This window comes from Eschrichtius robustus, chromosome 2 (assembly GCF_028021215.1).
Source record: "Eschrichtius robustus isolate mEscRob2 chromosome 2, mEscRob2.pri, whole genome shotgun sequence".
Classification (NCBI taxonomy): domain Eukaryota; kingdom Metazoa; phylum Chordata; class Mammalia; order Artiodactyla; family Eschrichtiidae; genus Eschrichtius; species Eschrichtius robustus.
In genome coordinates this window covers 44,189,503-44,205,305 of record NC_090825.1, presented here as the reverse complement: position 1 = coordinate 44,205,305, position 15,803 = coordinate 44,189,503, and the positions used below count along the sequence as shown (strand labels likewise).

Below are 15,803 nucleotides of genomic sequence, written 5' to 3'. Positions count from 1 at the left end.
TTCTGGTGGAAGCTGGGGAACTTGAGTAGGATTACTGAAATGGAAACAGCAAAAACACTGAAGCCTTCTGAGAAAACACAATTTAAAAATCTTGAGGATTACCTCAATCAGACATAAAACCTAAAACATTTTTGCTCTAAGATTATGCTCTTTACAATCAGAATGTATTTAAACATGGGAGTGGGATGGAGAAAGCTAAAGCAAATGTGGATAAACAAGATCAGAAAAATCAAAAATACAAAAAAAAAAAAAGAGCAAAATTACTCTTCCAGTGAGCAGTAAACAGAAATGATTCTAAAATTAATGTGCAAATGAAAAATAAAGTGGTTAACATTCATTTAATAAACTTGTTAAGCAGTTGATAATAAACAAGCTATTTTCCATAGCTTTCTTTCTCTAAACTCAAAAGGTAATCACCATCTTTAATAAAGTTTAACTTTGTTTTAATAAGTGAATAAACCACATTATGTTTACAGACCAATACCTTTAACACTACAGAGAACGACAATATTCTGAAAATCCAGTTTATTTTTCATGTTGTGGACAGATCCAGTCAGTGTGATCAGTTTTTCTGCATGTGTAATAATTTATCAAAATAAGTTTTCCCACAAGACTCTTTTCCATCAACTCTGAAAATCCTGGTCTGACAACATACCCAAATAAAGCTCTTGAAAATCACCTCTTAAAATTTGGAAGAAAATGTGGCAAGTCTTTCCTGTAACATTTACTGAACTACAAATGGCTAAAGAGCAATTTATGTTTTAAAAGGTGACTAGTACAATAGTTGAGTTCAGGAAATTAATGTTTTAGTGCACTTTGCTCCAGTTTTAGCCAACATGCTACATTGTCCTTTTTTTGCAGGGGGGGAGGGGTGAGGGTGGGGGGAGCCGCACAAAGTGGACTTGAGGATTTCCACTGTACGAAAAAGATATGACTCCGCAAGCAAAACAGTGTAAGCTGCCTTTTTTCTTAAGACCTGGACATTTTAAGACAGAAGCTTTGCAAAACATTACACAATTTTTTTATTATTAAATGAGAAAATCTCATTTGTTACATCGTCACATTGCTAGTCAGAGAAATGCTGCAGTGATGAAGAAAGTCAATGTTGGATCAACCAAAGTCCTCATTTCTACAACATTCATTTAACAAAGAAATAATGTTCAACACAGCCCAACACAACATTCTTGGTTTTCTTCATATTGAAGTTCCCCAAAAAAATCATCTTCTAATGGGGTATTTTACTACATAAATTATAGTTCTTCATTTTTACAATTCACCCCAAACTGTATGAGAGATGTATCACACTAAAATTTCTAAAGCTGTTAGGAAATCCTTCACACATCGTCGTCATCTGATGTGTCACTGCTACTTGTCTCTGTGTCATCATTCTCAATAGTGGGTTTGAAAGTGCTGTTTTTCCAGGGTCCAAACTTGAAGTCACAGATCAGGCCATTTTTCAAAATACCATTTTTCCTCAGACCGTTCTTCTGTAACTAAAATGTCAACAAAAATAAAGTGAATAAATAAACTATCCTCCAAGAGTTACTACAAATTAAGAATGCTCTAATAATCAAATGTACCCATGAATGCAATAAAGGTAATAAAACTCCATAGATTATGGTATCATTTTTGAAAAACTAGTTAGATATAGGTAATTGATCCAACCAATATAACAAAGTATTTCCTATGAATAAATCACTACCTTTGGGAGAACTGCATTTATCACTTACCAAACCACTATTAAAAATATATATATATATGGTGTATAGTACTAGTCTAGTGAAAAGATTTTGGATCCAGACAGGGTAGGTGTGAATTCTAAGTCTGTCACTTGTTAAGGAATTAACCTTCCCAAATTTTCATTTCCTTAATGAAAACTGTAATAAATATCTTCAGGTGCTACCTACAATATAATCAGCAACCATTAAGCTACAGCTGTTATTTTTATTATTCTGACCTAACTGGGCTATTAACATACCCCACAATCTGCTTTAATCATAATCTGCAGAATAACCAGAATACAAAGTACTCCAGTAAGTAAGGAGTATTCAAATAAGGTTAAGTACAAGGTAACAAAATCAAACAGAGGCCTTTGCTTAACCACAGAGATTAAGATATTGAAAAAAATAATAAGTTATTTCTGAAAATCAGAACTGATGGGTTAGTATGGTAAGTATGGTATAAGTAAGAAAAATGTCTGAGACTCTGGTAATTTTTATCAAAATGAGAAATACAAATTTCTGTAGGACCAAATCCAGTTATATAATAAGTTAATATTTGGAACTATCTATAGGTGTCATAGTCTAGAGGGCTTTTTTAAGTCATAAGGATTAGGATAAGATCCAAACCCAAGGGGAAACTTAGATCATAGCTAATTTTGCTACAGACCTTGATAACTAGAAATAACAAGTCTAGAGTCTTATTAGCTCTGTTTTCCTTTTCCCCTCCCTATTTAGCTACCTCCCTTTACTTTGAACAAATGACCTCACCACCATCTTCACTAAGGAAAACAAAAGCCATGTTCTCAGTGTTCTCAGTCTCTGGCGTTCTCAGCCACTGTGATGGTTACAAATACGCCTCATCTCTCTTTTAAAGGTACACCTTTCTAATCCCTCAAAGTTCTATCCTTGTTTCACATGATTTATCACCCAGTACCACCTAATCTTTCCACAGCTTAAAATCAACTGTGGACAATTATGATAAAAACCAAATCTGATCTTTATCTCTGATTTCTCTAAATGCCTGCACCCTCCCCCCACCCCGGGGTTGGGGGAAATACACACACACGTCTATTTTACATATACATGTATATATGTAAAATGCATAGAATTACACATATACATACATATGTGTGTGTGTGTATATATATATATACACAGTCTCCTAAAACCAGCTCCTCCTTCTCCACTCCTGTCTATAATAATGATATAATTATCAGTTCATAGGTTGAAATTTCAAAATCCTGCTGATTCTATTTCAGATCTCAGTCTCATCAAGACCACGTTTTACTGTCATTTCTCTACTTCAGGCCCTCATTTACCCCTTCCCTAATTATTACAATATATCCCCAACTAACCATCCTGATCCTAGTCTTCCCAATTACACTTCCAATATACACCTTACACTATACCTGTACTTCCACATACCTAAAAATACCTCAAAAGGTTTCCTATAATTAAACACAATCTATACTCCTGACATGGCAAACAAAAACCTTAGTATGACCACAATGTGTTTTTTCAACCTTATATCACAGTTATAGGCACAGGCTATGAAGTTAGCCAGACTTGGGCTCAAATTCCAACTCCACTAATGATACACTGTACGGACCTAGAGAAAGTTACCCAACCACTATGAGCCTAATTAAGTTTTGTCATCTACACAGCAGGACTAATGGTATTACCTACTTCATACAAATACTACAAAAATGCGCTTAGCACAATTTCCTAGAGGGCATTAAGAGTTCACATGACGTTACTCACAATTAGGGAGGCCACGTTAATTTATCAAACTAGGGCACTTTTGAGAATGAGTAAACACGTGCCATTAATAAATACAGTGGGATTAACATGCATAAACTGGGACTCTCCAAGGCAAACTAGGACTTAGACTCACCCTACTTATTACTGATATCAAGATCTTTCATTAAAATCTTTCTACCCCATGCTCCAGCCACTCTGAACTCCAGCATACCCTGAACTCTTACTTTTGCCTTTGTTCACTCCCTACACCAGGAATGTCATTCCCTCATCTTACCTGACAAAGGCCAATTCAAACCCAACTCAATTATGCTCTTCCAGATCACTGCAACTAGTGTTGACCTCTAGATTAATTAATGTAAATTTTACGTGGGCAAAAATATTTTTGTTTTCCCAGCACTCTAGAATAGGACCTCAAGAAACATTTGATGAATTTGCATGACACTCTCTCTCCTGTCCTCACCTTAAATATTCTGAAAACTGCTACCACATTCTGCTTTATATGGGAGTCTACCTATCTTCATTGAACTGCAGCACTATGAAGGAGCTCATCTCTATAAACTTTAAAATCTTGGGCATAGTGAACACTTGATAAATGTTTGCAGAATTTGAAGAGAAGGAGTTTAAACTCAGATTCTCAACTGTTACCAGATACAATATGAATACTTTTATAAACAGCATCAGGCCCTAATGGTTTTTTAGGCATCTAAATGTCAAATGACATGTCATCATTAACATAAATATACCCATGTCTTTATCTTTAGTTTTTTAAAAAATGGACATTATACTTACAGGCCATTGCTCTCCAACCCACAGTATGCACAGATTTTTTATATCAGTTAATTATTTTATTATCAATAGGGTTTTATCTACCTGCCCCAGTCATAACAGGGTTTTAAAGCCAATTATCTTGGTCAGGCAATATTATGTTTTGCTTGACTACTACCATATGGCAATGATACTAAGTTGTTTTTCTTGATGCCTTTCTTCAGATTCAAAACAAATCCTTCAAAGAGATACACAAAACGGAAAACCCACACAATGGACCACTACTCACCAAACATGGGTGAGTTTCAAAAGCATGAAAGCAACCAGATCCAGGACTATAACAATATATGGTTCAATTAGTAAAACACTGTGTAACTTGGGAGATTGGGATTGACATATACACACTACTATATATAAAATAGATAACTAATAATGACCTACTGTATAGCACAGGGAACTCTTCTCAATATTCTGTAATGACCTATATGGGAAAAGAATCTAAAAAAGAGTGGATATATGTGTATGTATAGCTGACTCACTTTGCTGTACAGCAGAAACTAACACAACATTGTAAATCAACTATACTCCAATAAAAATTAATGTAAAAAAAAAAGGTATTCAGGAAAAACAAATTGTGGAAAGGCAAAACTATAGGGACAGAAAGCAAATAATCAGTGTCTGCCAGGGGCTGGAGCTGGGAGTGAAAGAACTAAATGCAAAGAGGGACAATGAGGAACTTTTGGGGATCACAGTCATACAGCTATATACATTTGTCAAAACTCACCCAACTGTACACCTAACGTGAATTTTTTGTTTGTAAATTGGACAATATAATAAACATAACAAAAAATCCTTCAGAAGTATTACCCATAATCAGCTTGTGAAAAATAACATGGTTCACTAACTTCCAAATAAAAAATTTACATTAACTGGGAAGGAAGAAATATGAAAGTGGAAAAGAAGTAAAATTATCTGTTTACAGACAACATGATCTTATATGTAAAAAGCCTAAAAATTCTACTTAAAAACCTGTGAGAACTAACACACGTAGCAAAGTTGCAGGACATAAAACCAATACATAAAAATCAGCTGCATTTCTATAACAATGAACAATCCAAAAAGTAAATTAAGAAAACAATTCTTAAAAAAAGAAAACAAGGGCTTCCCTGGTGGCGCAGTGGTTGAGAATCTGCCTGCCAATGCAGGGGACACGGGTTCGAGCCCCGGTCTGGGAAGATCCCACATGCCGCGGAGCAACTAGGCCTGTGAGCCACAACTACTGAGCCTGCGCGTCTGGAGCCTGTGCTCCACAACAAGAGAGGCCGCGATAGTGAGAGGCCCACGCACCGCGATGAAGAGCGGCCCCCACTTGCCACAACTAGAGAAAGCCCTCGCACAGAAATGAGGGCCCAACACAGCCAAAAATAAATTTAAAAAAATAAAAAAAAAGAAAACAATTCTACTTATAAAAGAAAAAATACTTATCCCTAAGTATAAGGAATGAACTTAACAAAGGAGGCAAAAGACTTCTACACTGACAACTACAAAACACTGCTGAAAGAAATTTTAAAAAACATTAACAAACATCCCATACTCACGGATTAGAAGTCTTAGCATTGTTAAGATGCAAATATTACCACAATCTACAGATTCAATGTAATCCCTATCAAAATCTCACAGGTATTTTTTGCAGAAACAGAAAAACCCATCCTAAAACTCCTATAAAAGCTCAAGGGATTCCAGAATAGCCAAAACAGTCTTTTGAAAAGAAGAGCAAAGTTGGAAGTTTCATACTTGCTGATTTCAAAACATATTACAGAACTTCCCTGGTGGCACAGTGGTTAAGAATCCGCCTGCCAATGCAGGGGGCACGGGTTCGAGCCCTGGTCTGGGAAGATCCCACATGCCGCAGAGCAACTAAGCCCATGCGCCACAACTACTGAGACTGCGCTCTAGAGCCTGCAAGCCACAACTGCTGAACCCACGCACCACAACTACTGAAGCCAGCGCACCTAGAGCCCGTGCTCCACAGCAAAAGAAGCCACCGCAATGAGAAGCCAGCTCACCCCAACAAAGAGTAGCCCCCTCTAGCCACAACTAGAGAAAGCCCACGCACAGCAACAAAGACCCAATGCAGGCAAAAATAAATAAATTTATTTAAAAAAAAAAAAAAAAGAAAAGAAAAAGGTCCTGGCTTTCCCAGGGTCCTGAATTTAGCTGAACTCAACACTAAACATAGCCTCCTCCATCCTTTTTAAAAAACAAACAAACAAACAAAAAAACAAAACGTATTACAGAGCTGCAGCAATCCAAACAATGTGGCACTGGCATAAAAACAGAACTGAAGGGACTTCCCTGGTGGCGCAGTGGTTGAGAATCTGCCTGCCAATGCAGGGGACACGGGTTCGAGCCCTGGTCAGGGAAGATCCCACATGCCATGGAGCAACTAAACCCATTTGCCACAACTACTGAGCCTGCACTCCACAGCCAGTGAGCCACAACTACTGAGCCCACGTGCTGCAACTACTGAAGCCCGCACACCTAGAACCTGTGCTCCACAAGAGAAGCCATCGCAATGAGAAGCCCGTGCACCACAACGAAGAGTAGCCCTGCTCACTACAACTAGAGAAAGCCCGTGCGCAGCAACGAAGACCCAACACAGCCAAAATTAAAAATAAGTAAATAAATTTATAGGGAAAAAAACCCCCACAAAAACAGAACTGAAGACCAATGAATAGTAAGCCCAGAAACAAACCCTTGCATATACAAATGATTTTTAACAAGGGTGCCAAGACCATTCAATACAGAAAGCACAGTCTTTTTCAACAAATGGTGTTGGGAGAAAAATACAAGAAATGAGAGGGAAGAGAGCACCACTGGTGGGAATGTAAAATGGTGTGGCTACTACAGAAAAACAGTAGGTCAGCTTCTCAAAAAGTTAATAACAGATAACCATATGATGCAGCAATTCTACTTCTGGGTAAATACCTGAAAGAATTAAAAACAGGGACTCTACAGATATCGATAGAGTCTACAGCTATCTATACACTATCTATCTATCTATAGATATAAATGCTGCTGTGAACATGGGGGTATAGGTATCTATCTATAGATAGAAAGATATAGATAGATACAGATACCTATACACCCATGTTCACAGCAGCATTATTTACAACAGCCAAAGGTGGAAGCAATCGAAGTGTCCATCAATGAATGAATGGATAAACAAAATGTGGTACATACACATATAATGGATTATTGTGTCTTAAAAAAAGGATATTCTGATTGACCCGTGCTTCAACATGGATGAATCTCAAAGACATTCTGCTAAGTGAAATAAGCCAGTCACAAAAGGACAAATACTGCGTGATTCCGCTTACATGAGGTACCCAGACAAATTCACAGAGACAGAAAGTAGAGTGGTGGTTTCCCAGGGTTGGGGGAGCAGACAATGAAGTTATGGTTTAATGGGTACAGAGTTTCAGTTTTACAAAATGAAAAGAGCTCTGGAGGTGAGTGGTGGTAATGGCTGCACAACAATGTCAATGTACCTAATGCCACAAAACTGTACACTTAAAAATGGTTGAAATCGTAAATTTTATGTTATGCGTATTTTGCCACAAATTTTTAATTAGGACGATGAAGTCTATTTTATTATGAAGTAAACGTAACTAATTTCCTCAAAGATTTCATTCAAAACATTTAAGAAGTGTTTTGAAGATTATAAAATAAATTATAATATCTCCATACAGAAAATCACTTCTGCACGACCAGAACTATTTTAAAAAACTATAATGGATTTGAAAAAGAAAAATCTCAACTCCCTGACACTCTATTGTACATTTTCTAAGGAATACTCTTTCAAAACGGCAACTATGAAGACATTAAAAAAAAGATGTTCTAGAATATAAAATATTCCTATGCCAAGAAAAGGATAAAAAAATGAAGCTACATTTGGCAAAGCTACTGTTGTTTTCTACTTCTTATCCCCAAGTCATTTTTTAAATACCTGAAAAGTGACAAATCATATTCTTTACACTAATTCCTAAGCACTGCAGATCCATGGATTTAAAGAAGTCAGCATTGCAGACCTATTTAAAACAAAGGCAAATTTGACCTACAGTGTGATGTTTAACAAATTCCTAAATAAAACTGTAAAACTTTCTCCCCACCCCCCAAAAATGCTTAGTTATATGTTGTTCTGATTAAGGAAGGGCAATTTTTAAAGTGAATTTATATGATTCAGCTCTTCTTACCTGTTCACTAATAACCTGGAATTCTCTCATTTCATCCTCAGTTAAGGGAGCACATGTTTCATCATTTTCACTGTCTTCTTGCCAGCCCATCTCCTTTAACAATCTGGAAAGGGGGGAAAGAATAAATTTAATTTAGAACTTAACCCAAGTAAGATAATTCCTTTGACACTGTGAGCAAGAAAACATGATCCATTTTATTGGGTTAGCCAAAAGGTTCGTTCAGTTTTTTCTGTAAGATGGCTCTAGTAGCGCTTAGTTGTCTTTAACTTCATTTGAAACAATTTTGTTAGACTGTATTGTAACAGCTGTCATATTCAGCATGCATTTTAAAAAAAGCTTATCAAAATTGGTGAATTTTTGTGTAGCCATTTTAACAGTGAAGATGGAACAAAGAACATGTTTGGCGTGTTATGCTGTATTATTTCAAGGAAGATAAAAATGCAACTGAAAAGCACAAAAAGATTTGTGCAGTGTATGGAGAAGGTGCTGTGACTGATCGAACGTGTCAAAAGAGGTTTGCGAAGTGTCGTGCTGGAGATTTCTCGCTGGACGATGCTCCATGGTGAGGTAGACCAGTTGAAGTCGATAGCGATCAAATCAAGACATTAATTGAGAACGATCAACGTTATACCATGCGGGAGATAGCCAACATACTCAAAATATCTAAATCAAGCGCTGGAAGTCACTTGCACCAGCATGGTTATGTTACTCGCTTTGATGTTTGGGTTCCACATAAGTTAAGCGGAAGAAAAAAAACCCTCTTGACCATATTTCCACATGCGATTCTCTACTTAACTAACATAACGAAAACATTCCGTTTTTAAAACAAGTTGTGACGGGCGATGAAAAGTAGATACTGTACAGCAATGTGTAACGGAAGAGATCGGACAAGCAAAATGAACCACCACCAACCACACCAAACGCCAGTCTTCATCCAAAGAAGGTGATGTTGTGTACATGGTGGGACTGGAAGGGCATCCTCTATTATGAGCTCCTTCCGAAAAACCAAACGATTAATTCCAACAAGTACTGCTCCCAATTAGACCAACTGAAAGCGGCACTCGACGAAAAGCATCCAGAATTAGTCAACAGTAAATGCATAATCTTCCATCAGGATAACGTAAGACCATGTGTTTCTTTGCTGACCAGGCAAAATCTGTTACAGCTTGGCTGGGAAGTTCTGATTCATCAGCCGTATTCACCAGACACTGCAGCTTCAGATTTCCATTCATTTTGGTCTTTACAAAATTCTCTTAACAGAAAAAATTTCAACTCCCTGGAAGACTGTAAGAGGTACCTGGAACAGTTCTTTGCTCAAAATATTAAAAGTTTTGTGAAGACGGACTTCCCTGGTGGCGCAGTGGTTAAGAATCCGCCTGCCAATTGCAGGGGACACGGGTTCGAGCCCTGGTCCGGGGAGATCCCACACGGCGCAGAGCAACTAAGCCGGTGCACCACAACTACTGAGCCCATGTGCCACAACTACTGAAGACCGTGCGCCTAGAGCCCGTGCTCCGCAACAAGAGAAGCCACCGCAATGAGAAGCCCACGCACTGCAATGAAGAGTAGCCCCCACTCGCCGCAACTAGAGAAGAGCCCGCATGCAGCAACAAAGACCCAATGCAGGCAAAAATTAATTAATTAAAAAAAAAAAGAATACATAAACAACAAGGTCCTACTGTATAGCACAGGGAACTATATTCAGTATCCTGTAATAAACTGTAATGAAAAAGAATCTGCATCAGTTTGCTGTACACCAAAAACTAACACATTGTAAATCAACTATAGTTCAACTGAAAAAAAAAAAAAAAAAAAAAAAAGATTAACAGGGAATCAACCACTTTCTCTAGTTGGGCAAACAAGAATACTGTAGCCATGACTGCTGCATCTGACTTAGAGCCTTTAAAGCTTCTGTTTCTTATATGGCCACATATCTTGTACTAGTCTGATTATACTGTTGTTTTTTTTTAAAACATCTTTATTGGAGTATAACTGCTTTACATTGTTGTGTTAGCTTCTGCTGTTTAACAAAGTGAATCAGCTGTATGTATACATATATCACCAAATCCCCTCCCTCTTGCGTCTCCCTCCCACCCTCCCTATCCCACCCCTCTAGATGGTCACAAAGCACGGAGCTGGTCTCCCTGTGCTATGCGGTTGCTTCCCACTAGCTATCTATTTTACATTTGGTAGTGTATATATGTCAGTGCCACTCTCTCACTTCATCACAGCTTACCCTTCTCCCTCCCCGTATCCTCAAATCCATCCTCTATGTCTGCGTCTTTATTCCTGTCCTGCCCCTAGGTTCTTCAGAACCATTTTTTTTTTAAGATTCCATAATAACATCCCTTAAGCATACTCTTTTTTTTTTTTTTTAAACTTTGGTTGATTGGTTGGTTGGTTTGTGTGTGTATGTATGTATGTATGTATGTACGTATGGCTGTGTTGGGTCTTCGTTTCTGTGCAAGGGCTTTCTCTAGTTGCGGCAAGTGGGGGCTACTCTTCATTGGGTGCACGGGCCTCTCATTATCGCGGCCTCTCTTGTTGCCGAGCACAGGCTCCAGACGCGCAGGCTCAGTAATTGTGGCTCACAGGCCTAGTTGCTCCGCGGCATGTGGGATCATCCCAGACCAGGGCTCGAACCTGTGTCCCCTGCATTGGCAGGCAGATTCTCAACCACTGCGCCACCAGGGAAGCCCCAAGCATACTCCTTTTTACACCTAACTCATCTTCCAAATTGAACCTGTCACATATTGGCTACTTTGTAGCCTTTACACATTTTCAAACAATCTCATAAAATAACAGTGCTCAGAGACTGGAAATAAAATGTAACACTATACCCATATTTTACAGATGAAGAACCAGGACCACTTAAGTAAAAACAATTTGCCTACTTGACAGCAAAGAAAGGAGGAGAATTCTGGTTTTTTGCCTCCTAAGTTAGTATACATTGCACCAAACTCTGCTGCCTCTGGACTAAAATGTCACAGTCACCATCACTGTTAATTACTATTTCTCACATTTCTTTTAATCATTTAATGCTTTGTCTTCACTGTAACCTAGATGGCCTCCCTGTGGAATGGCACTTCCATTCTCAATGCCACCCAGTCCAGAGTCTACAGATCTAGACTGGTAAAAACAATCTCACACCTTTCACTAGATCCTTACTTTTACTTGTTTCACTTTTAAAAACTGAATCATAACTAAATAATAATGCAGATGGAACAAATTATTTCAAATGTTATGAAAAACAAGTATTCCTAACTGTCCATTCTCTCCTCTTTCCACTTCCCTCCAAGGGCTGTAGCTGTTAACTGTTTCTAGAATAGCTTTCAAAACAAATACTCTGTATTTCTCTATTCCCCACAATTAGGAATACACCACAACAGTGATCTGCACTTTGCCTTTTCATTAGCATTTCTTCCCATTCTCTTTCAAATTATTACCAAATCACCCTAATACCATTTTCACAATTACCACCCTCCACTAAATATTTTCAATGGCTTCCCACTTCCTAAAGAACAAACTCCTTAACCTTAACACCACGACCACAAATTCAAATTCCTTACATTAGAAAAAGCACAGGACTAGAAGTGGAAGACCTGGGTCACAAATCCTACTCTCCACAAACCAGGTATAAGACACAGGCTAATTTGTTCACTTCCCTATTTCTTCATCTGAAGCATTGAAAGAGCTTGAATAGATCTCTAAGGCCCTGCCTTTTCAATTTATCTCTAATTCCATTAAGGACTCCACACTCCTGTCAAGATATTCTATTCACTAACCCTAAAACAAACTAGGTATGTATTCAACTCTAAATATCCTTTCATGCCCCTTTGTATTCCAAAATGACTACCCAGTACCCTTGCCCGTACTGTCTCACCCTTTAAGATTTAATTTAGGTCCCAATTAAAACTCTGACTACTACTCAAGCCATATGCTATCTACCCCCAAACTCCCTTGAATTTCTCTGGCACTCATTTCTATTAATTCATATGGTGCTTAGACAAGGTTAACAACTACCCCTCTGATGTTGAAGCTATCCTCAATACCTTGATGACATACTGAAACTTGATAATAATAGTAATATAAGTGCCTATTTCATATTTTATATTTTTTAACAAAAAAATTGTCATCCTTGAGAACTGTATCACTGATGCCTAAGTTGTTAAATCAAGCAATATGAGTACTTAAATATGTATGTAACTTAAGAATCAGAAAGTTTACAGGGAGTTCCCTGGTGGCCTAATGGTTAGGATTCAGGCTTTCACTACCGTGGCCCAGGTTTGATCCCTGGTTTGGGAACTGAGATCCCGCAACCAAAAAAAAAAAAAATTACATAAAATTTGAAGCCATGGAAAAGAAATATCACTCAATTTTCAGAGAAACACATGCTACAACATGGATGAACCTTGATAAAGTATTACTGAAAGCAGACTGGTGGTTACCTAAGGACAATGAGTAACAATGGGGAGTAACTGTAAATGAACACAGGGTTTCTTTCTAGAGTGAAAGAAATGTTCTAAAATTAGACTGTGGTGACAATTACACAACTTCAAATACACCAAAAATTAGTGAATTGAGTAAAAAATTTATAGTATATAAATTATATCTCAATGAAGCTGTTAAAAAATAAATCAATTCTCTATAATAAAATCAAAATTCTGGGTAGAGACAAAAGTAAAAATACTAACCTGTGTTCTGCTTCCAGTGAACTAGAAAGAACATCAGTTTGTGGGAAGGTTGAAGACCGAATGATCTGTTGGGAAATTACCGAGGCATTGCCATTCTCTTGTGGAATTTCATTTTCATCAAAGTTTCGGTTTATATCCCTTTCTTGGTGAGTACTGTTGCTGTTATGCAAATTAAATGAGTCGTCATCCTGATTTTTGAAGAGTTAAAAAAAATGAGTTAGACAACAGAATTGTTTAAAAAAAAAACTTGAATAGATCCTGGTTAGATTTTCATTGATAAAACAACTGTAATGCTCATATAATCATTTAGGAGACAGTTTCATAAGATGTAAAACTAAGTTGTGAAGGGTACCAACAGCTTTCTGACTCTATGTATTCACATCTATTCAATAAAGACAAAACTAAAAGGATAAATAAAGGTAGGCAAGATGGGGAAAACCAAAAACACAAACATCAACAGGAATTTTTTTTAATTTCATTTTTGCACAGGAGCTACAGAGTAAGAAAAATCTATTTTAGAAATGAATTCATTATTTATGCAAATAGCTAGCTAGCCTTGCTTTCAGAAATATGAAAATATTCAAAGGTCCTAAATAAATAATATTGGCCCACCTATTCCAATGACATGCTAATGTCAAACCAAGAATTACACTGCAAGTTCAACTACCTTTTCTGAGCCCGCATGGCTTTCATCTTCATGTTCCTCTTCTACTCTGTCCCTTTTCAATGCTTTCAAAAATTCACTCTTCTTATCAGTGCGCATACGTGTCAGTTTGGTTAGACGAGGCTGCTGATTAAGTTTGTCAACAGGTGAAGAGGAATTTGAGCGATTACACTAAGAAAAGAAATCAAAAATGTTGATAAATGTAGACAGAGAACTAATATCAATATAAAGTTCACAACTACCATGACTTTCTATTTCACCTTCTTCCCAATACAAAATTGATTTTAAATTCTATTTTAAACCTGTTTTCCACTATGACTGCCATTTTTATCTATCCCACTGAATGAGTATACATAAAAATTTTATCCCAGAAACAATTAAGGTCTGATAATACCAAGAACTATGATTCTAAATTAGGACTTCAAATACTATTTTATAAAATGAATCCTGAAATTGCTTAAACATTTCTATAATTCAAAAAAAAAGCAGTTTTTAAAATTGTGTTCCACAGAGTTCTAAGGTTCTAGTAACACCTTCCCGTACGAACTATTATAATTCTTTACACACAGGTACACAGATAGGGTTTTACGAGGGAAAATTTTTGTGGAAGAGCAGGAGGGGACAGTAACAGAACATGTACTGGAGTCCTTTTTGTTTCTGATATTTTGACAGTGGAGTACAAAAGAAAAGAGAACGTTAGAATTCTGTCACAGGTATTTTAAGCCATGGGAATAAACCAAAATGCTTAACTGTTGGCAATAAAGTCTGCAGACTATAATGAATTTAAGCGACAACCAACCAGCTGAGAATGCTGGTCCTTCCATCACAGCTCTAAAATTCTATGATTGAGAACTAGCATATGAGGGGTTATAATGTTCCACTATAGTACCCAGACCAATCTCAGTTATAACAATACAGTCACAATCTCAGTCACAAGTGTCTTTTGACCCTGAACTGGTCAGGGAAGTCCCTGATCTAGAAGTTCCAGTCACAAGTGTCTTTTGACTCTGAACTGTTCAGGGAAGTCCCTGATCTAGAAGTTTCAGAAAGCTGGTCAAATGAGAAAGAAATACGTAAGCTACTTCAAGGTCAGTAAAATAATAATATGCACCTTTCCCTCTTCTTCCTCCTCTCTGCCCTCTCTCAGTGTCCATCATCCCCAAAAGAAGATTATATAATAAAAATCCTTATTTTTAGTCAAGGTTCAATCAGACAGCATAGCATAACTCTGTGGCAAAAGTCAAAATACCCATTTTCACAATTCTTCTCTTAAAAATTACTCTTTCTGGTTGATAAGTATATGGGTGTTTCACTCTATGATTTTCTCTACATTTTAGGATATTTGGAATTTTGTTAGAAATTTTAAAAATTATCCCTACTTAAACTGCAAAAAAAGCTAGCAAACGGAGGGAAGTATCTGAATCAAGTTTTCTGAAAGAACTAAAATATCTCATTTTAATGCATTCATTTAATGCATCTATGCCTTTTGTTCACTGTTAATTAAATTACCATGATTAAGACACATTTCGCTCCTCAGGAGTAATTTTAAGTGCCATACCTCTTTCACTGAAGTTGTTGATGGACTAAAATTCTTGGCAGTTGATTTAAAAGTATTAAAGTTTCCGACACCATATGTAGACTCATGAGGGAAAGAAGTCCCAACTTTATTTTCTTTAGTTTGGCTTTTCCACTGTGTAGGCTAAAGAAAAACACACAAACGTTAATTTGTATCTAAAACAGAGTATACAGAAGAGAGAGAAAACAAACTGAACACATAAAGATGACTAAATGTGGCTCACAAAAACAATTATTTTTGTATTATACCTTAATCATTTCTACATGGTTCTCGTCCATCTTTTTTTACAAATAAAATCAAAACCTGGTATTCAGATAAAACATCTAACTACATTGATGTTTTTTCAAAGTTTTATAAACCTTAAGT

The 15,803-nt window shown here is 37.0% G+C and overlaps 1 protein-coding gene across 3 annotated transcripts in view; it reads right to left on the bottom strand.

The window, feature by feature from the left end:
* Positions 1 to 510: 510 nt before the first annotated feature.
* The window catches only part of GPBP1 (GC-rich promoter binding protein 1), a 71,136-nt gene continuing 55,843 nt past the window's right edge, over positions 511 to 15,803 (bottom strand). For all 3 annotated transcript variants that reach the window (XM_068535362.1, XM_068535361.1, XM_068535363.1), the window contains 5 exons: positions 15,420 to 15,560; positions 13,865 to 14,032; positions 13,198 to 13,385; positions 8,504 to 8,606; positions 511 to 1,493 (listed from right to left, as the gene is read on the bottom strand). In XM_068535362.1, coding sequence (XP_068391463.1) covers positions 1,335 to 1,493; positions 8,504 to 8,606; positions 13,198 to 13,385; positions 13,865 to 14,032; positions 15,420 to 15,560 — 759 coding nt within the window. In that variant the 3' untranslated portion in view covers positions 511 to 1,334. The remainder of the gene's footprint in view (positions 1,494 to 8,503; positions 8,607 to 13,197; positions 13,386 to 13,864; positions 14,033 to 15,419; positions 15,561 to 15,803) is intronic.